Below are 22,505 nucleotides of genomic sequence, written 5' to 3'. Positions count from 1 at the left end.
CATGCTGGCAGACAGACAGTCCATTTAGTCACGTCTTTACTCCCATTTACCTGCAATAAAACACCCCAGAACCTGGCAGCTTGTCACAGCAATTACTCAGGGCGAGCTGTGTGTGCGCCTGCATGTGTGTGCGTTCACGCGTGCATGTGTGTGAGATCTGGCTGTGTTCCAGACTCTGATTAATCAGTGTGTATTCCATTCCAGTGCCTAGTCAAGACATCCGGGAGGTGACAGGGTTGACTCTGTTTGAGGATGTCATCTATTGGACGGATGAGAAGTCCAAGTCGCTGAACCGGGCCCACAAGACCTCCGGGGCTCAGGGAACAGAGCTGCTCAGATACTGGAGAGCCATCCACAACATCAAGGTGTACCACCCCCTCCGCCAACCCGATGGTAATCATCTGTGTGTGAGTGTGAGTGTGAGTGTGAGTGTGTGTGTGAGTGTGTGTGTGAGTGTGTGTGAGTGTGTGTGTGTGAGTGTGTGAGTGTGTGAGTGTGTGTGTGAGTGAGTGAGTGTGAGAGAGAGAGAGAGAGAGGTTTCTTTTTAATTGTAATGAGGAAATGTGCCCTCAGACTAATGATGCTCTAGCTGTGGATGTTGGTTTTAGCCTCCCTCTCTTCGCCGCAGTGCCCAAACACCAGTGTCAGGTGACCAACGGAGGCTGCAGCCACCTGTGTCTGCTCTCCCCCGGAGGAAGTTACAGGTGTGCCTGCCCCACCCACTTCTACCTGGCTGCAGACAACAAGACCTGCCTGTCCAACTGCACAGCCAGCCAGGTCAGTGGCACTTTTCTCCTACTGCTTACAAAAATATTTGACATAGTCATTTAGCAGACGCTGTTATCCAGAGTGACTTAATCTTAAGGTAGCTAGGTGGGACAACTACATTTCACATTCATAGTAAGTAAATGTTTCCTTAGAGGAGTGCTTATATTTGACCTGTTACACACTTGCTTATCCCAACTCCCCCTGAGACACCCATAGGGAGTTGGGTCACCATTATCCACCAGTTAAGTGCCTTGCTCAAGGGCATAGCGGCAGATTGTTCACCTTGTTGGATTCAGATTTTCATTATTTTATTTGTTTTACCTTTATTTAACTAGGCAAGTCAGTTAAGAACAAATTCGTATTTTCAATGACAGCCTAGGAACAGTGGGTTAACTGCCTGTTCAGGGGAGAACGACAGATTTGTTTGTACCTTACCTCAGGGGTTTGAACTTGCAACCTTCCGGTTACTAGTCCAACGCTCTAACCACTAGGCTGCCCTGCCGCCCCAAATTCAAACCAATGACCTTTTGTTTACTGGCCCATCTGCCACCCAATAAAGCAGCTACCAGCTAAGTCCATGCCAGTTGGAGGGGAGTGGGGGGGGGGGGGGGGGGGGATAATTCAACATATATTAAAAAGTACCTCTTAAAAATGTATTTTTGGAAAATGGGCATGGACCAGCAGGGGCTTTGACATTAGTATTTGTAGTTTCAAGTAAAGTACTTTAGTTTTCCCACAATCTTCCTGAATGATGATGGCGATGATGATGATGATGATGATGACGACGCTGATGATGATGACGATGATGAAGCTTTCTGCTGTTGTTGTGTCCTATAGTTCCGCTGTGGGACAGATGAGTGCATTCCCTTCTGGTGGAAGTGTGACACGGTGGATGACTGTGGGGACGGGTCGGACGAGCCTCCAGACTGCCGTGAGTCACACACACACACATACACTTGACAAGGTCCCATTAGGGCCTGTACATTTTCTGTACACACCAATTCACAATTACTCAATCAATTCACAGCCCCCTGGTGGAGCAGGACACTAACTGCACAGTACAGTACAGAAAATGTTACAACGATTTTTTATCCATAAAAGGAAGTGGGCAGAAAACAAACCCCTTTTCATATTATTTAAGATAGAATTAAAATATTATTTTGAAATTATCAGTAAATGTAAAAACAAAAAGCAATACGCCCCATAAAAGTATTTAACAAATTGAAAATTCATCTTGATATGTACATCTTGTGTATTTCTGTTTTTTATTTTTTATTTGTTGTGTTCATAATAAAAATGAAAAATAAATTGGAAAAAAATGATAAAAAATATATATATTTTAAAATTAAGAAAATGTTACAACCCTTTTTCCTGGTCTTGTTTACTAGCTTTGTGTGTGTGTGTGTGTGTGTGTGTGTGTGTGTGTGTGTGTGTGTGTGTGTGTGTGTGTGTGTGTGTGTGTGTGTGTGTGTGTGTGTGTGTGTGTGTGTGTGTGTGTGTGTGTGTGTTTTCTGTTCTTTCTTCACAGCTGAGTTTAAATGCCAGCCAGGGAGGTTCCAGTGTGGGACTGGTCTCTGTGCTCTGCCTCCGTTTATCTGTGATGGGGAGAACGACTGTGGGGACAATTCTGATGAAGCCAACTGTGGTAAAGACCTTTTATCATAATATACAAATTTCTTCACATTTCTGGTCGTTATTGTAAAAGACAATGCATACTCATTACTTACCTGGTTAAATAAAGGAAATAAATGACACTCTCCATCCTATTCTGAATCCGCCCCAAAATGTTTCCCACAACTAACAAATACTACATTGTAGACTACCTTGGCTAAGGCTAACACCTTTGTTCATACTATCTACAGAATCCTACATCTGTCTATCTGGACAGTTCAAATGCAGGAAGCGTCAGAAGTGCATCCCACTGAACCTGCGCTGTAACGGACAGGACGACTGTGGAGACGAAGAGGACGAGACAGACTGCCGTAAGAATCAAATCATCTGTAGATGGATCTCTATAGATACGGTCTTAAAGAACAGTGATGAAAGTTTGCCAGCTCTGTATGTTTTATCGGGAGATTTCAATTTCACTTGGCCATGAAAAATGAGCCTGCGCAAGACATAGATAATGAAGTATTGAAAAGACTTTTGTTGTTAGCACTCTGGTCATTTCTTTAGCGGGAGAGACAACCCTTTTGGTGAATGACAAAAAAAAAGAAAGGAACAGTAGAGAGAAACTCAGACCCTGAACGGACAGACTGTGACTTCCCCTCTGATTTTTAAGTCTTGGTCAATGATTCACCCTGTTAACAATTCTCTTTGGATTATAGAAAGCCCCCAGCCTTCTATGTTCATACTGCCATACCTGGTTAATTCTGCTCAAAGACACAAGGAAGGTCCATTATTAATAAAAGCCACATATCCTTGTTATAACACGAAAAGGATGCGCATTTCTTTTCAGTTGACCTAGTTTGACTTCGCTGTGGAGTTTGATTGGAGTTTCATCCCCTGCTTGTTATCCCTCTAGCTTGACATTTTAAAGTTCCGAACTTCTGGATGCTTCTTTCGCTTGTCTGAAATGTACAGTACCAGGTAAAGGTTGAGACAACTCCTCGTGTGTGAGAGAGACAGAAAGAAGGGTCTTAATAAGTACCTGGAATCACACCTGTCTGGTTGTCATCACGAATCAAAGTGACAGCTCTAAGATACACTGGAGCAAGGTCTCAAGACACACACACACACACACACACACACACACACACACACCATCCATGAACACCTTATTAGATCCCAGTGATGGGCTAACGACTCATCTCACAGCTCCAGCCCTAGAAGCAGTCTAATCTCCCTCCCCGCACCCCCTGAGCCCCTGTCTCTGGCTGCAGTCACATCCAGCCCCAGCCTGGCTCAGTGGTTGAGCTGTGTTGCCCTGAGGCCACTGGGAACAGAGTGGGAACATAGAGGAAAACACTGGTAATTGCACCAGCAGGGGGTTGAGCCATGCTGGCAGGCTGGAGGGAGGGAGGGAGGGAGGGGAAGGATGGGGAGGCTGGAGGAATGTACAGCACCAGGTAAAGTGTGTCTCTGTAGGCTCTGTTTGAACAAACCTAGCACAAGTGTAAATCTAAGCGCTGGCGGTAGAGCTGTAGGTTGGGGGGGGTGTCAGAAATATTTGTTGCTATTTTCACAACCAGATTTATGGGCGCAGTTGCTGGCGGTAGCGCGGAAGGGCTGGGTTTTGATTAATAAACAGGTTGAAGGTGTATCGAGACTTGACCTCTCACTGGCCAATCAGAACATGCTCCATGGCTAAATATGTGGTTGCTTCAAGTTGTCAAGAGTTTGGGATTATAAGGTTCTATCTGCAAAAATAGGATTCTGCAATGATTGGCATTAGAATTCCGAACCCGGCGTAAGTTCTTAACCTCTAGCTTCGAGCAATCCCGTATCCGGGAGCGTAATCATTGCCTCCAGCTCATTAGCATAACGCAACGTTAACTATTCATGAAAATCGCAACGGAAATGAAATAAATATATTAGCTCTCAAGCTTAGCCTTTTGTTAACAACACTGTCATCTCAGATTTTCAAAATATGCTTTTCAACCATAGCTACATAAGCATTTGTGTAAGAGTATTGATAGCTAGCATAGCATTAAGCCTAGCATTCAGCAGGCAACATTTTCACAAAAACAAGAAAAGCATTCAAATAAAATCATTTACCTTTGAAGAACTTCAGATGTTTTCAATGAGGAGACTCTCAGTTAGATAGCAAATGTTCAGTTTTTCCAAAAATATTATTTGTGTAGGAGAAATCGCTCCGTTTTGTTCATCACGTTTGGCTAAGAAAAAACCCCGAAAATTCAGTCATTACAATGCCAAACTTTTTTCCAAATTAACTCCATAATATCGACAGAAACATGGCAAACGTTGTTTAGAATCAATCCTCAAGGTGTTTTTCACATATCTATTCGATGATAAATCATTCCTGGCAGTTTGGTTTCTCCTCTGAACCAAATGGGAAAATGCACGCAGCTGGAGATTACGCAATAATTTCGACGGAGGACACCATGCGGGCACCTGGTAAATGTAGTCTCTTATGGTCAATCTTCCAATGATATGCCTACAAATACGTCACAATGCTGCAGACACCTTGGGGAAACGACAGGAAGTGTAGGCTCATTCCTGGCGCATTCACAGCCATATAAGGAGACATTGGAACACAGCGCATTCAAAATCTGGGGTACTTCCTATATGAAATGTAATCTTGGTTTCGCCTGTAGCATTAGTTCTGTGGCACACACAGACAATATATTTGCAGTTTTGGAAACGTCAGTGTTTTCTTTCCAAAGCTGTCAATTATATGCATAGTCGAGCATCTTTTCGTGACAAAATATCTTGTTTAAAACGGGAACGTTTTTTTATCCAAAAATTAAAAGAGCACCCCCTAATGCATAACTGGTTTTAAGGACACACCTCAAATATTTCCACCCCTCCCACCTCAGCGCAAACCAGCTGACATTAGACAGGTAAATGGACAAACCTGGCGTTAGGGCAGGAAAATGCCAGTTCGAAATTATGTTAACTAACGTGCGTTTGACACTTGCGCCTCCTTACCGCCAACCGAAAATAGAGTATCGTGTGTGTTTGCGTGTGAGCGGCAGAGAGACACAGACAGGGTATTCCAGGAGCTGAGTCTCACCCAGGGTGCAGATTAGGGCAGACAGAAGGTGGTTTAGCCTGCGTCTGAGGGGGATGCCTTTCTGAGACAGAGGGAGGTTTAACCAGGGCTAATCATGCTGGGAGGGCTGAGGGTTTAGAGATGCAGCTGGAGCTCTAACCACCTCCATCCCCCTCCTGCTGGGAAAGAGGAAGCTGTGCTCTGGGTGTCAAGGCACTGTGGCATAAGGAGGGGTGCAGAGGAAAAATGAATTTGACTTTCTCTATTGCTCCACGCCCTAGTTTTTGTATGCCACATATAAAACAATTTGTGTGGATTTGATGTACCTACAATACATGTGTATTGCTATTGTTTTTGGTCATGTCTTTATCATCTTGGTACCTTCAGTTGCCGACAAGTTTTGCAATTTTAGAACTGTCCGTTATTGTAAAGCTCGTGATGGCGTCTCTTTTCACCTTTGCCCGCCCTGTTTATCTCCTGTGCCATCGGTTTCCATCCCCAGCCGAGAGCACCTGTTCTGCCAGCCAATTCCAGTGTAAGACCTCCCTGCACTGTATCTCGGCCCTGTGGTTGTGTGACGAGGACCCGGACTGTGCCGATGGATCGGACGAGGCCGACTGTGGTGAGTTATACTGTTCTATGCTATTGTACCTTCAGAAAGTAGGCACACACCCCTTGACCTCCCCACACATTTTGTTGTAGCTTGAATTTAAAATGGTTTAACCTGTTGCGACGAGCAAACCCGGATCCGGGATCCTATTTATAGCCTCAAGCTCATTACCATAACGCAATGTTAACTATTCATGAAAATCGCAAATGAAATGAAATAAATATAGTAGCTCTCAAGCTTAGCCTTTTGTTAACAACACTGTCATCTCAGATTTTCAAAATATGCTTTTGAACCATAGCTAAACAAGCATTTGTGTAAGAGTATTGATAGCTAGCATACCATTAAGCCTAGCATTCAGCATGCAACATTTTCACAAAAACAAGAAAAGCATTCAAATAAAATAATTTACCTTTGAAGAACTTCAGATGTTTTCAATGAGGAGACTCTCAGTTAGATAGCAAATGTTCCGTTTTTCCAAAAATATTATTTGTGTAGGAGAAATCGCTCCGTTTTGTTCTTCACGTTTGGCTGAGAAAAAAACCCGAAAATTCAGTCATAACAACGCAAACCTTTTTCCAAATTAACTCCATAATATCGACAGAAACATGGCAAACGTTGTTTAGAATCAATCCTCAAGGTGTTTTTCACATATCTATTCGATGATAAGTCACTCCTGGCAGTTTGGTTTCTCCTCAAAATGGTTCAAAATGGAAAAAATGCGCACACCTGAAAATTGCGCAATAGTTTCGACGGAGGACACCCAGCGGACACCTGGTAATGTCACGACTTCTACTGGGGGTAACTCCTCTCCCTGTTCGGGCGGCGCTCGGCGCTCGGCGTCGCCGGTCTACTAGCCACTACCGATCCCTTTTTCTTTTTCTGGTTGTTTTGTCTGTGTTTCTTTTCACACCTGGTTTTCAATTGCTTTGATTTCTGTGGGTATATAGGGCAGCTGTTACCTGCCGTAATTCGTGCAGGATTAGACTTGTGTGTATTGCGTTCGATGGTATTTGATGTTTGTTGTTTTTTCGCATTTACGCACGTGTATGTAAAGTGTCGGAACTGTGTTAGTTCCTCCGTGTGTTTGCACGATTATTCGAGAGCGTAGTTTTGGGATTTTTGTTCTGTGCCATTTGCATTGCTGGACTATTATTAAACACGCTCCTCAGACATCCCTGCTCTCCTGCGCCTGACTCCTACACCTCTCACCAAGACGCATGTTATCACAGAATCCTGCACCAATATAATTATGGAGTCAGCAGGAGCGGACGCACTTCCAGGGTCCGTGGAGGAGCGAGTTCAACACCACACGGCAGTGTTACACCGACTGGGGACCGCCATGGATCAGGTGATGGCGACGATGGAGAGATGGGAGAGAGGTGGCCTTCCCACACCGTTATCAGCTACACCCCAACCAGTACCACTACCCTCTCCTTCATTGCCTGAGCACAGTGGAATTCGACTCGCCCTCCCGAGGGAGTATGATGGGACGGCGGCCGGGTGCCAGGGCTTCTTACTCCAGATGGACCTATACCTGGCGACCGTTCGTCCGGCTCCTTCGGGGGGTGAGAGCGTGAACGCCCTCGTCTCCTGCCTCGCAGGTAAAGCCCTGGAGTGGGCCAACGCGGTGTGGAACGATCCTGACTCGGCGAGGGACCACTACCCAGAGTTCACCCGCCGCTTTCGGGCCGTGTTTGATCACCCACCTGAGGGTCGAGCGGCGGGTGAACGGCTGTTCCATCTGAGGCAGGAGAGGAGGAGTGCTCAGGACTTTGCTCTAGAGTTCCGGACCTTGGCCGCTGGCGCGGGATGGAACGACAGGGCCTTGATCGATCACTATAGGTGTAGTTTGCGTGAGGACGTCCGTAGGGAGCTGGCCTGTAGAGACACCACCCTGTCCTTGGACCAATTGATCGACATGTCCATTCGGTTGGACAACTTGCTGGCGACCCGCGGACGTCCAGATCGGGCTCTGTCAGTTCCATCTCCCAGCTCCACCACTCCAACACCCATGGAGCTAGGAGGTGCTTCAGCGAGGGCGACCGGAGGAGGGGGCCTTTCCTGTGCCAGCTGTGGTCGCAGAGGGCACACTGCTGACCGGTGCTGGGGGGGCCCCCCCGGGAGTCGAGACGCCAGGCCGAGCACTGCCCGGACACCTCAGGTGAGTCGGCACCAGGCTCACCCAGAGCCCCCTGTTGGTCACGTGTATGTATGGATTGTTTTTCCTAAATTTTCCCCTCTTTCCCGGCATAAGGCGCTAGTAGATTCAGGCGCGGCGGGGAATTTTATTGACCGCGGTTTAGCGAACAGGTTAGGGATTCCCCTTGTTCAGCTGGATAAACCCTTCCCAGTGCACGCCTTAGATAGCCGACCATTAGGGTCAGGGCTAGTCAGGGAGGCCACGGCTCCACTGGATATGGTTACGCAGGAGGGTCATGAGGAGAGAATTAGTCTCTTCCTCATTGATTCTCCTGCGTTTCCGGTGGTGTTGGGGATCCCCTGGTTGGCCCGTCACAACCCCAGGATTTCGTGGCAACAGAGGGCTCTACAGGGGTGGTCGGAGGAGTGCTCAGGCAGGTGTGTAGGAGTTTCCATCGGTGCTACAACGGTGGAGAGTCCAGACCAAGTCTCAACCGTGCACATTCCATCAGAATATGCCGATTTGGCTATCGCCTTCTGTAAAAAGAAGGCGACCCAATTACCACCTCATCGACGAGGGGATTGTGCGATAAATCTCCTGGTAGGCGCTGCACTTCCCAGGAGTCACGTGTATCCCCTGTCACAGGAGGAGACGGTGGCTATGGAGACATACATATCGGAATCTCTGGGGCAGGGGTTCATTCAGCCCTCCATCTCACCTGCCTCCTCAAGTTTCTTTTTTGTGAAGAAGAAGGAGGGTGGTCTGCGTCCGTGCATTGACTATAGAGGTCTAAATTCCATCACGGTGGGGTATAGTTACCCGCTACCTCTCATTGCCACGGCGATTGAGTCATTTCACGGAGCACGGTTTTTCACAAAACTGGATCTCAGGAGTGCATATAACTTGGTGCGTATCCGGAAGGGAGATGAGTGGAAGACGGCGTTTAGTACCACATCCGGCCATTATGAGTACCTCGTCATGCCGTACGGGTTGAAGAATGCTCCAGCAGTCTTCCAATCTTTTGTGGATGAGATTCTCAGGGATCTGCACAGTCAGGGTGTGGTGGTTTACATTGATGATATTCTGGTCTATTCCGCTACACGGGCCGCGCATGTGTCTCTGGTGCGCAGGGTACTTGGGAGACTGTTGGAGCATGACCTGTACGTCAAGGCTGAGAAATGCTCGTTCTTCCAACAGGCCGTCTCCTTCCTTGGATATCGCATTTCCACATCGGGGTTGGTGATGGAGGATGACCGCATTGCAGCCGTGAGTAATTGGCCGACTCCAACCACGGTAAAGGAGGTGCAGCGGTTCTTAGGGTTTGCCAACTACTACCGGAGGTTTATCCGGGGTTTTGGGCAGGTGGCTGCGCCCATTACGTCACTGCTGAAGGGGGGGCCGACGCGTCTGGGGTGGTCGGCTGAGGCGGACAGGGCTTTTGGTCGCCTGAAGGCTCTTTTTACCTCGGCTCCCGTGCTGGCACATCCGGACCCCTCTTTGGCATTTATAGTGGAGTTGGACGCATCCGAGGCTGGGGTTGGAGCCGTGCTCTCCCAGCGCTCGGGTGCGCCACCGAAGCTCCGCCCCTGTGCTTTCTTTTCTCAGAAGCTCAGCCCGGCGGAGCGAAACTATGACGTGGGGGATCGGGAGCTGCTAGCTGTTGTCAGAGCCCTGAAGGTGTGGAGACATTGGCTTGAGGGGGCCCAGCACCCTTTCCTCATCTGGACTGACCACCGTAATCTAGAGTACATTCGGGCAGCGAGAAGACTGAACCCTCGTCAGGCAAGGTGGGCCATGTTTTTCACCCGATTTAGGTTTACCATCTCCTATAGACCAGGCTCCCAGAACACTAAGGCAGACGCACTGTCCCGACTATATGATACGGAGGAGCGGGCCATTGATCCTGCGCCCATCCTCCCGGCTTCTTGTCTAGTGGCACCTGTAAGGTGGGAGGTGGACGCAGACATTGAGCGAGCATCGCGTGTTGAGCCCACTCCACCACAATGTCCAGCGGGACGGGTGTATGTTCCGCTGGAGGTTAGAGACAGGTTAATTTGGTGGGCTCACACATCCCCCTCCTCTGGTCATCCGGGGATTGGGAGGACGGTGCGATGTCTTAGTGGGAAGTACTGGTGGACCACTTTAGCCAAGGACGTGAGGGTTTATGTGTCCTCCTGCTCAGTGTGCGCTCAGTGCAAGGCTCCTAGGCACCTGCCCAGAGGGAAGTTACAACCCCTTCCCGTTCCACAGCGGCCTTGGTCACACCTGTCGGTTGACTTCTTGACCGATCTGCCACCGTCACAGGGCAACACCACAATCCTGGTCGTTGTGGATCGGTTTTCTAAGTCCTGTCGTCTCCTCCCTTTGCCCGGTCTCCCTACGGCCCTACAGACGGCGGAGGCCCTGTTTACTCACGTCTTCCGGCACTACGGGGTGCCTGAGGATATTGTTTCTGATCGGGGTCCCCAGTTCACGTCCAGGGTGTGGAAGGCTTTCATGGAACGTTTGGGGGTCTCGGTCAGCCTGACCTCTGGGTTTCACCCCGAGAGTAATGGGCAGGTGGAAAGAGTGAACCAGGATGTGGGTAGGTTTCTGCGGTCGTATTGCCAGGACCGGCCAGGGGAGTGGGCGAAGTACATCCCCTGGGCGGAGATGGCCCAGAACTCACTCCCCCACTCCTCTACGAACCTGTCGCCCTTCCAATGTGTGTTGGGCTATCAGCCGGTACTGGTACCATGGCATCAGAGCCAGACCGAGGCTCCTGCGGTGGACGATTGGGTGAAACGCTCAAGGGAAACCTGGGAGGCCGCCCATGGGTACCTTAAACGGGCCGAAGCACGGCAGAAGGCCAGTGCCGACCGCCATCGCAGCGAGGCCCCGGTGTACACACCAGGGGACCGGGTCTGGCTCTCGACCCGAAACCTGCCCCTCCACCTGCCCTGCCGGAAGCTGGGTCCGCGGTTTGTGGGGCCATTCAAAGTCCTGAGGAGAATAAACGAGGTGTGTTATAGGTTACAGCTCCCCCCTTATTACCGTATTAACCCCTCGTTTCATGTGTCTCTCCTCAGGCCGGTGGTGGCTGGTCCGCTTCAAGAAGATGAGGTGCGGGAGGTCCCTCCGCCCCCTTCAGTACCTAGTGGACTGGGAGGGGTACGGTCCGGAGGAGAGATGCTGGGTGCCGGTGGAGGACGTACTGGATCCTCCTATGCTAAGGGAGTTTCACCGCCTCCATCCGGATCGCCCTGCACCTCGTCCTCCGGGTCGTCCTCGAGGCCGGCGTCGACGCGCTGCGGGAGCCGCGCGTCAGGGGGGGGTACTGTCACGACTTCTACCGGGGGTAACTCCTCTCCCTGTTCGGGCGGCGCTCGGCGCTCGGCGTCGCCGGTCTACTAGCCACTACCGATCCCTTTTTCTTTTGTCTGTGTTTCTTTTCACACCTGGTTTTCAATTGCTTTGATTTCTGTGGGTTTATAGGGCAGCTGTTACCTGCCGTAATTCGTGCAGGATTAGACTTGTGTGTATTGCGTTTGATGGTATTTGATGTTTGTTGTTTTTTCGCATTTACGCACGTGTATGTAAAGTGTCGGAACTGTGTTAGTGAGTTAGTTACTGTGATTATTCGAGAGCGTAGTTTTGGGATTTTTGTTCTGTGCCATTTGCATTGCTGGACTATTATTAAACACGCTCCTCAGACATCCCTGCTCTCCTGCGCCTGACTCCTACACCTCTCACCAAGACGCATGTTATCACAGGTAAATGTAGTCTCTTATGGTCAATTTTCCAATGATATGCCTACAAATACGTCACAATGCTCCAAACACCTTGGGGAAACGACAGAAAGTGTAGGCTCTCTCCTTGCGCATTCACAGCCATATAAGGAGACATTGGAACACAGCGCCTCAAAAATCTGGTTTACTTCCTATATGAAATTTCATCTTGGTTTCGCCTGTAGCATTAGTTCTGTGGCACTCACAGACAATATCTTTGCAGTTTTGGAAACGTCAGAGTGTTTTCTTTCCAACGCTGTCAATTATATGCATAGTCGAGCATCTTTTCGTGACAAAATATCTTGTTTAAAATGGGAACCAAAAATGAAATACTGCCCCCAGAGTTTCAAGAGGTTAAATTGAGATTTTGTGTAAATGGCCTGCCTACACACAGTGCCCCGTAATGTCAAAGTGGATTATTATTATGTTTTTTATGTTTACAAATTATTTTTTAAATGAAGAGCTTGAGTCATTAAAGTATTTAACCCCTTTGTTATGGCAAGCCTAAATTAGTTCAGGAGTACAGATTTGCTTAACATGTCACATAAGTTGCATGGACTCACTCTTTGTGCAGTAATGGTGTTTAGCGCGACTTTTGAATAACTCCCTCATCTCTGCACCCCACACATACAATTATCTGTAACGTTCCTCAGTGAATTTCAAACACAGATTCAACCACAAAGACCAGGGAGGTTTTCCAATAGCTCACAAGGAAGGGCAACTATGGGCAAAATAAACAAAACAAGCGGACATTGAATATAGATATTAATTACACTTTTTTATCAATACAACCAGTCACTACATAGATATAGGCGTCCTTCCAATCTCAGTTGCCGGAAAGGAATGAAGGAGCTCAGGGCTTTCACCGTTAGGCCAATGGTGGCTTTGAAACAGCTACATAATTGAATGGCTGTGATAGGAGAAAACTCAGGCTGGATTAACAGCATTAATCTAAATGACGAAGTGAAAAGACGGAAAATATTCCAAAGCATTCATCCTTTTTGCAATAAGGCAGTTCAGTTATACTGCATAAAATGTGGCCAATAAATGTAATTCATGTGCTGAATACAAAGCGTTATGTTTTGGGCAAATCCAACACAACACATCACCGAGTACCACTCTTTATATATTCCATCATGGTGGTGACTGCATCATGTTATGGGTATGCTCATCTGCAAGGATTATGGATTTTTTTTTAGGATAAAAAGAAACAGAATTGAGCTAAGCACAGGCCAAATCCTTGAGGAAAAGCTGGTTCACTCTGCTTTAAACAAGACACTGGGAGAATTCACCTTTCACCAAATTCACCTTTCAGCAGGACAATAACCTAAAACACAAGGCCAGATATACACTGGAGTTGCTTACCAAGACAACGTTGAATGTTCCTGAGTTGCCTAGTTACAGTTTTGACTTAAAATGGTATGAAAAAGTATGGCAACACATGAAAAAATGGCAACTTGACAGAGCTTGAAGATTTTAAAAAATAATAATGTGCAAATATTGTACAATCCCATGTGTGCAAAGCTCTTAGACTTACCCAGAAAGACTCACAGCTGTAATCGCTGCCAATGGCGATTCTAACAAAACATAATACAGCAAAATGTGGAAGAAATCAAGGGGTATGAATACTTTCTGAAGGCAATGTATGTTATATTATATTATATTCTAGTCTACAGTCTACAGGTTCCAAACGGGTTCTTCGGTTGTCCCCATAAGAGAACCCTTTTTGGTTCAAGGTAGAACCCTGTTGGGTTCCATGTAGAATCCCCAAAAGGGTTCTACCTAGAACCAAAGGGGTTTCTTCAAAGGGTTCTCCTATGGGGACAGCCGAAGAATCCTTTTAGGTTCTAGATAGCAACTTTTTTAGTCTAGTCTTTTGTAGTCTAGTCTATTGTAGCAGTTTTTGATCACAATGGAATGGCCTACTCTAAGGGGACATTTGTATCTCGACTTTGTGCCTCATTGCACTACATGCAAGCTTTGGCAGGTAAACGCAAATGTGTAGACTTAAACTGAATGTGATAGATAACGTTATGCAGACATCAACTGACATTTTTTTTACTGGTGACCACCTCATTAATGCTGACTGCTCTTCGATATGCTCATAAAGCACTTGTTAATATGGCCAGCTCCAGAGATTAGCTGGAGGAGGTTAAGTCCTTTCACTGGCTGTTCCTCTCATCAAATGGACTGCTAGGGCTTGACCTTGGCATTTCCACTGCTGCCTGTGCATTTAATGGTGACATTTCGGGAGATCGAGGGGATGACAGTAAGTTCTCTCTGTGATTTGAGTCGTTCTCTCTGGTTTTCAGTCAGTGTTCATTTTTTTTTTTTTTTTACATTTTCTCTATGGGTCATATTTAAAAGGTTTCTTCTCTTACCCATGTTATCCCGACAGATATTAAGCATGAGAGGAGACGTACACACTTACAGAACATATTGTATACACCCACTGGCTTTGACTTACCTTAATCGACGAGAGGCTACAACTTAGAGTATTTTTCTTTCTTAATTCTAGAATGTGATATAAATCTTTCAGGCATGGGAAGGAATGGATTTAGTATTCAACCGCAGCAGTGGGCTCAGGTCAAGTTTGAATTCTGTTAATGTCATACTAAGTTTGGTAATTAGCTCTCAGACATGGTACTGTGTGATTGTCAATTAATAATGCATGATGTATTTATCTATTCTCCCCATAGTTCGATTTAAAAGTCTGACAGGGAGATGAGAGGATATCACTTTGCTGATTTTACAGTGTTGGGACACCATGTAAAGACGGATTACTAGGTTGTTATTTTAGACAGAAAACAGCTCTTCTAGTCTTTCTTGTTGACAGTAGCAGGCGTTTTATATGCAGTATGTAATGTCTTACTCTTCATCGGTCATCGCCTCGTCTTCCTTAGAGGAAACTCAAGGGACCGGCGATCACCATCACACACACCTGGCAATATGCAAAAACGTCAACATGGATCCCGTGTCGGAACACTTTGCTTGTTTTACGCCTTCATGGACTGTCTTGTTGTTTCTGTGCCTAGATGAGAAGACATGCGGTCCTCATGAGTTCCGGTGCCAGAACAACAACTGTGTCCCGGAACACTGGAGGTGTGATGGACAGAGTGACTGTGGCGACAACACAGATGAACAGAACTGCAGTAAGTCCCTCCCTCGTCTTCGGTCTGTTGTTCACGCTGGAAGGAATGACCTTGGAATTAACTTTTGTGTAGTACTATATAACTTGCTCACTCCCTGACACAAGAACTAGAGCCTTGTGTTTTGCGCAATCATGTGACGTAGCAAAAGGCTATCTTGTATGTGAAGCCTTCTCCAGAAATGACAATTGCGCCAAAATTGAAAGCGATTGTCTTGAGTATGATGCTGGATCATCTGAGACACAAAAAAGAAAGGGGAATGTTCAATGAAAACGCTTTAAAGGTTCAAATCCAGGTCAGGTTACATGACTGCGCAAAATACAGCGACCTAATATGACTACCAACAAATACTTCTGCTTGGTATGATGAGGAATGTCCTGGGGAAACATGCCTCACTGTCCTGCGCCTAAAATCCCTGTCATTCCTTATTCCCTTACACCTCTCAGAGCCAGCCACCTGCCCCTCCAGGGACTTTGTGTGTGACAACGGAGAGTGCATCTCGGCTCGTTTCCATTGTGACGGTGACAGGGACTGTGCTGATAACTCTGATGAAAAAGGCTGTGAGACGCGCTCGTGCCCCGCGGACCAGTTCCAGTGTCTCAATCACCTCTGCATCTCCAACAAGTGGCTCTGTGACGGCCAGGAGGACTGTAAGACGGGGGAGGACGAGAGGAACTGCCAAGGACCTGGTATGAGCTCACAGACACGCTCGCACGTACACATGCACACTTGATTACTTACTGCATAGCTGTTGGGTATATGTTGGATAGCTGTTGCTGGCTGCGGCTGTAGGTGGGGACTTGCTTTCACTGTCTCACTCAAAACAACCGTGTTGATACTGCCCTCCGTTGGAAAGCATGCTTGTGTGTCACACATCTTGTGATAGGGGGACTGTTTGTTCGTCTGTGTTTGTTTGTGTTCAGCAACAGTTGCAGTTTTATGATGTCACCAGTAAGCGTAGATACAGTTGGCTTACTGTCTTGACATCTAGAAAATAACCCTTAATGCCTTTAGAAACCAACAGAGGTATTCCCACACGTGGACCAATTCTCCGTCGAACAGCAATTACAGATTTCACTCCACTCTCGTATATCCTGACATTCACATTTATTCGAAGATTCGTAATCCCTTTGTGCTTCATTGCATGAATTGAATGTATGCCAAACTTGAAGTCTTGTGGAGGAATAAATGCAAGGCCAGAGCAGCTTCAAGGCACTTCAAATCTCGAGCAGATGGTTCGATATCAGCAAGCTGGTCTTCTCTCCTTCTCTCCTGCTAACCGAAGGTGTGAAATTAAAATGAGCTTTGTCTCTCTCACCGAGATGCCTCTACCTGTCTGCCTGTCTGCCTGCCTGCCTGCCTGCCTTCCTGCCTGCCTGCCTGCCTGTTTGTCTGTCTGTCTGTCTGTCTGTCTGTCTGTCTGTCTGTCTGTCTGTCTGTCTGCCAATTCAATTGCTTTATTGGCATGATTTAACAATGTACACGTTGCCAAAGCATACTTTGGCAATGGAATGATTCATTAACAACATCATCAAAAATCAACAAGATTGTCACAAAGAGGAAAATCACTAAGAACAATAATCAAGGGTGTGGTGGATGGGGTTGTATGAGAAATATAAATCGCTAAGAAAATAAATTACACGAAGGCATGTGCAGGTTTGTTGGTCTGTCTCTCTCTCTTTCTCATAACAACTCGTTTTTTTACAAATATTTTAGCTGAGTACTTTCTTTATGTATTGATATGGTAAGTACCTGTGGACAGCTGTGGCTGCACTTGCACTGTAAATTCCTCCAATTGGAAGGGCCACACTGTGACATGCATGAAAAAAGCTTTTCCCCCTCTCTCCCAGTGAGTCCAGATGGGAGCGAGACTGAATTGCTTTGATTGGTCCAAAGTGCTCCAAAACATGCTAGGAATAGCACTCAGAATGAACAGTGTTGCACTTGTATACCATGTGGTGTCGTGGCCAGTTGAGAAGTATTTTCAGCACAGGTTTAATGGGGATTGTCTATGTCGTCAGCTTCTTTTGTCTAATGTGGTCCTGCGCGGTTCGGTTGGTAAGAGCGTGGCGCTAGCATCATCAAGGTTGTGGGTTCAATAACTACGCGTAATACGCTCACTGTACTGTAAGTGATTTTGAATAAAAGTGCTATGTTACCTGTTTCAGCGGTCCTTCCGTCCTGCGCCCTGAGTGAGTATGAGTGTGTCGGGGGAGGCTGTGTGTCGGCCCGCCTGAGGTGTGATGGCCAGAGAGACTGCTCAGATGGATCTGATGAGGTGAGTGCTCTCTGATGGAGCCCTGATTGTAGTCGCTGAGCCTCATCTGTGCGATAATGCAGGATACCTTTAATGTCTGTTTGCCTTTAATGTATGCCATTTGTTCTTAAGGTCATCAACATTGGAAAATGTGTCCTAATTATCTTGCGCCATATTTTCATGGAGAATCCCCATGAAATGGTGTTGAATGATGGCTAGCACTACTCATCTTTGTGTAAAATGTAAAGCCTGCTTTTGTCAATCAACATCCTTACATCTCAAATACCTGGATACAGATAGTTTGGTCTTTTTTTTGCCCGTTTCCTCCAAACATCAGGGTCCCTTTAGGAGCTCAGTGTAATTAAAACCATGCTCTTGGTTCAGAGTCAGTAGTTCACGTCCATGCAGTGGCAGCCTACCTTTTTTAATAAGGTCTTTCTCCACAGCCAACAGAGTCCCCCTGGAGAGAGCAACGTCATCCTAGACTCATGCATTATATATTAAAGCAATTTCCCCAAAGGCCAAGTACATGTTGATTAATTCAACCCGTAACTCAGAGTTTGAAACACATCATTCTGTCATGTTTTGTAAAAAATAAAATGAGCATTTGATCTGAAAATGACAATGGTCATTCTTCGTCTTCGTCTTCTTCTTCTACGCATACATCATAATGTAATGTTAAGGCTTGGACAAACCTTTTTGAGACCTGGCAGTGGAATGGCTTGGTGGCAGACAGGGGTGTATGTGTTTGTTGTTCTTGAGGTGTGTGTGTGTGTGTGTTGTGCCGACAGGTAGACTGTGTGAGGGAGTGCAGGGAGGAAGAGTTCCTGTGCCTGAACCGAGCTCACTGCATCCCCAGCCGCTGGCACTGTGATGCCCTGCCTGACTGTGTGGATCACAGTGACGAGCATAACTGTGTCCAGGGTGAGCCTAGAACACACACGCACACACTAACACACACACACACACACACACACAAACACACACACACAATGTTCTTTAAAACATGTGTGATGTATTATTCACTCAGTCTGTATTATGTTAAAACTGTGTGTCCATTGCGGTCTCCCTTCAGTCAGAGTGCTCTCTGTAATTGGGAGGAAAGGTTGATGGGTGCAGTGGCGTAAAAAGTACCCAATTGTCGTACTTGACAAAATGAGTCATGTTAAAGTGAAAGTCACCCAGTAAAATATTGATTGAGTAAAAGTCTAAAAGAATTTGGTTTTAAATATACTTAAGTATCTAAATAAATAATTGCTAAAATATACTTAAATATCAAAAGTAAAAGTATAATTAATTTCAAATACTTTATATTTAGCAAACCAGACAGTACTGATTTCTTGCTTTTTTAAAATGTACGGATAGCCAGGGGCACACTCCAACACTCAGACATTTACAAGCAAAGCACATGTGCTTAGTGAATCTGCCAGTTCAGAGGCAATAGGGAGGGATGCACTTATCTCTTGATAAGTGCATGAACTTTCTATTTTCCTATTCTGCTAAGCATTCAAAATGAGTAATTTGGGGTGTCAAAGACAATGTATGGAGTAAAAAGTACATTATTTTCTTTAAGAATGTAGTGAAATAAATGTACATGTTATCTAAAATATAAAAAGGAAAGTAGAGACCTCCAAAAACGACTTAAGTAGTACTTTGAAGTATTTTCCACCACTGGATGGGTGAGGCAAGTAGAAAGATGGTTGCAGTATTAATCAATATAATGAGAAACAGCTGTTACCACATCTTCTCAGAAAAGCATTCAAGCTCAACATATTGCAGAGGTGTGGACTCAAGTCACATAACTCTGACTCGAGTCTGACTCTAGTCACAAATTTAATGACTTGAGACTTGACTTGATAGAAAATAAAATAACTTGAGACTTGACTTCGACTTGGAGCCTCAAGATTCGGAACTCTGACTTGAGACTGATGACTTTAAATTATCTGGCCAGGTTTGTCAGTCATTTTGAGTCTTAGTGGTTTACTTTCCACGCAGTTAGACACAGTAGTCGCAGCATCGCACTTTCAAAATAAATCAACCGATTGGAACCGATTGGCTGGTGAAACACACACACTGTCCACTGATTGGACCAGCAAACGGTCAATCAACACAGGTTGGATGAGCTAGTGAACAGATTGCTAATTTGCTGTACAGCTATAGGATCGGGTGCAGCGCAGTGTCAAATTGTAGGGGGAGAGGATTGCTATAAATATGCAGCTCCCCAAAAAATTTTGATAATAGAGAATATAAACTGTTTATTGGGCAAGCACACCATCAATGGGGCATCAAGCAACAATTACTAGAATAGGCCTACTGGTCTTTTGGTATGTCAATCATATTTATGGGACACATCTTATTTTTGGTGAAAACTTATTTAGTGGAAAAAACATTTTGTTTCCTACTAAATTGTTTCTCTTGCAGCAGCCCACTCTTGCCGTGCGGATGAGTTTATCTGTACCAACACACTGTGTAAGCTTTACATCTGGGTGTGTGATGGAGAGGATGACTGTGGAGATAACTCTGATGAAGACTCGGACATGTGTGCTAAACTTCCGTGTCCACCGAGCAGACCCTACCGCTGTCGGAACGACAGGGTGTGTCTGCGCTCGGAGCAGGTGTGCAACGGAGTCGACGACTGTGGGGACAACTCCGATGAAGAGGACTGTGGTGAGTTCAATCATATCTGTTCACTTTTGAACTTAATCATTCAGATGATCACAAATTACCCAGGATCACAGAGCTCCTCTGTTTTGTCTACATTTGTCTTTATTTTAGCTGGGAGTCCCTTTTAGACCAATATCTATTTTACAAGGGAGTCCTGTACATACACAATTTACAAATATAACATCATACAAACATACAAGATTACAAATCATACTCAAGAGAAACAATCCCATTTGTTAACAAAGAGGTCCCCAATCAATCGTTTGAACTGCTCGAGAGGCACCATTACATCTAGTTATATAGCTGACTAATAGCTATTGTGTGTGCACGCACAATAGTCCATGTCCATCGTTGTTAGTGTAAAAAATGGATATAGCAATAGCCTAGCTATGGTGTTAAAACATGCCTGTTCTGTCTTTGGCCCCATGGCTGTTACCTTCTCCCCCTGGCTTGTCCTGTATCCTGGATCTGAAGATGTGATGCAGACCCCAAGGCCCTGTGGTAAGGTGGAGTTCACCTGCGGTAACCATCGCTGCATCCCGCAGGAGCTGCAGTGTGACCTGTTCGATGACTGTGGAGACGGGGGCTCGGATGAACAGGACTGTAAAGGTGGTACGTGGCTTCTTAAGTCCCTCGCTCTTCCTTTGTCTCTCTATCACTCTTTCTATCAAAATATCCCTCCCTCGATATCGATCTCGATCTGTCTTTGTCTCTCTCGCTCTTTGTCTCTCTCGCTCTCTGTCTCTCCCCTTCTCTGTATATATCTGTCTCTCTCTCTCTATGCCTGTCTGTCTCTCTCTGCACATTTCAGTTCATGTTCAGTTCATTTCAGTACTCCCAAGAAAGATTGTATAAGGAAAGAAGGCAGGATAAGTCCTACAAAATCTTCCAAATAAATGCTCTCTCCTGGATCGAACATTCTGAAATAAAAACAAAGCTGAAATAAAACCGTAAAATAATGCATTCTAGCCCCTGATTTTGGGCACTGTCAGCATTTGGGGCAGCAGGTAGCCAAGTAGTTAGAGCATTGGGTCAGTAACCGAAAGGTTGCTGGATCGAATCCCCGAGCTGACAAGGTAAACATCTGTTATTCTGAACAAGGCAGTTAACTGTTTCCCAGTAGGCTGTTGTTGTAAATTTGTTCTTAACTAACTTGCCTGGTTAAATAAATAAAAAAATCTGTGCACTCAGAGTATGTTTATTCCCAGCACGTAGAGTACTCTATTTACAAAAGCTGAATGAGAGAGAAAAGGGCTGTGCTAATGGATGTTTTTACTATTCAAATCACCATGTTACACTCTTAGAGAAAAATATATGAAAGGGTTCTTCGGCTGTCCCCATAGGAGAACCCTTTGAAGAACCCTTATTGGTTCCAGGTCGAACCCTTTTGGGTTCCATGTAGAAAACCAAAAACGGCTTTACCTGGAACCAATAAGGGTTCTTCTATGGGAACAGCCGAAGAGCCCTTTTCGGGACCCTTTTTTTCTAAGAGTGCACAAACAGCATCCAATTTACACCATATAATGAATGATGTGTTATTGTGATGTCCGTGTTTCATACAGTGGTTTCCGAGGAAGGAGCATGTGGAGAGAGAGTTGGTCTATGTGGAGATGACGCATTCTGCAATGATACAGGAACCGATTCACTCTGTCAGTGCAAGGCTGGCTTTCAGAGGAGCCAGACGACGAGGGAGTGTGAAGGTACAGTACGGTGATGATGTCGCCTTTGACCTCCTCCGTCCTCGGGTTTTCTTTTGCATTCACTTGCTGCTGAGAGTTTTAAACGTTACGTTGCCTTTCGAAATAGAGAGCAGACAGCGAGAAGGCCACACTTCACAGTACATGTCTGTGGTTATCACTGCAGAAAAGCTCTGATCGCTCCTGTTCACCGGACAACGGCAATGCGCAGCGTAGCTACTCTGCCTTTGCTTTCTTTTTGATAAATGTGTCGGGCGAGTTTCAGATATGAACCATCAGAGATAGAGTTTGTACTACTCGTAAGAGGTTATCCCTGTGTATTGAAGGACAGAGCTCAGACAGAATTATGGCGAAAGCTCTTTTGATTATTTGTGGCTTGATGGGGATTATAGCCTTCGTTCTTTGTCTTTTTCCTCAGAGATCAATGAATGCCTTCAGTTTGGCACGTGCTCTCACTACTGTACAAATACTAAAGGATCCTTCAAATGCACGTGTGACAGTAACTTTAAAGAAATCGATGGTGAATGTATAACCAAAGGTAGGAGCTTACCATTACTATTTTGATTACACATACAGTACATAATCAGATGCATGACAATTTGATGTGCACACATCACATCGAAATTCTACCTAATTATGCGTGACGCATCACAATTATTCTGATTGCTATGATCTGTTTTGATTAAAATATGCTAATTGTGTAGTCTGGAATGTACACTCTTTATTTATATGATTTCCTTTGTGTTTTTTCTTCTACCTTAATGAACTCGACGGGCAG

General features: G+C 45.7%; 1 protein-coding gene across 1 annotated transcript in view; it reads left to right on the top strand.

Annotated features, from left to right (window-relative positions):
* LOC139373262 (low-density lipoprotein receptor-related protein 1B-like) overlaps window positions 1-22,505 on the top strand; it is a 201,461-nt gene that overhangs the window by 154,701 nt on the left and 24,255 nt on the right. Inside the window, exons 61-74 of the mRNA XM_071113574.1 lie at window positions 205-393; window positions 629-777; window positions 1,606-1,699; window positions 2,297-2,413; window positions 2,631-2,750; window positions 5,946-6,065; window positions 14,996-15,112; window positions 15,556-15,798; window positions 17,278-17,387; window positions 18,158-18,290; window positions 19,788-20,033; window positions 20,505-20,642; window positions 21,593-21,730; window positions 22,146-22,265. Coding sequence (XP_070969675.1) covers window positions 205-393; window positions 629-777; window positions 1,606-1,699; window positions 2,297-2,413; window positions 2,631-2,750; window positions 5,946-6,065; window positions 14,996-15,112; window positions 15,556-15,798; window positions 17,278-17,387; window positions 18,158-18,290; window positions 19,788-20,033; window positions 20,505-20,642; window positions 21,593-21,730; window positions 22,146-22,265 — 2,034 coding nt within the window. The remainder of the gene's footprint in view (window positions 1-204; window positions 394-628; window positions 778-1,605; window positions 1,700-2,296; window positions 2,414-2,630; window positions 2,751-5,945; window positions 6,066-14,995; window positions 15,113-15,555; window positions 15,799-17,277; window positions 17,388-18,157; window positions 18,291-19,787; window positions 20,034-20,504; window positions 20,643-21,592; window positions 21,731-22,145; window positions 22,266-22,505) is intronic.

The sequence above is a fragment of the Oncorhynchus clarkii genome, chromosome 18 (genome assembly GCF_045791955.1).
Source record: "Oncorhynchus clarkii lewisi isolate Uvic-CL-2024 chromosome 18, UVic_Ocla_1.0, whole genome shotgun sequence".
Lineage (NCBI taxonomy): Eukaryota > Metazoa > Chordata > Actinopteri > Salmoniformes > Salmonidae > Oncorhynchus > Oncorhynchus clarkii.
The sequence above is the reverse complement of the archived record's forward strand: the minus strand, read 5'-3'. Positions and strand labels throughout refer to the sequence as shown.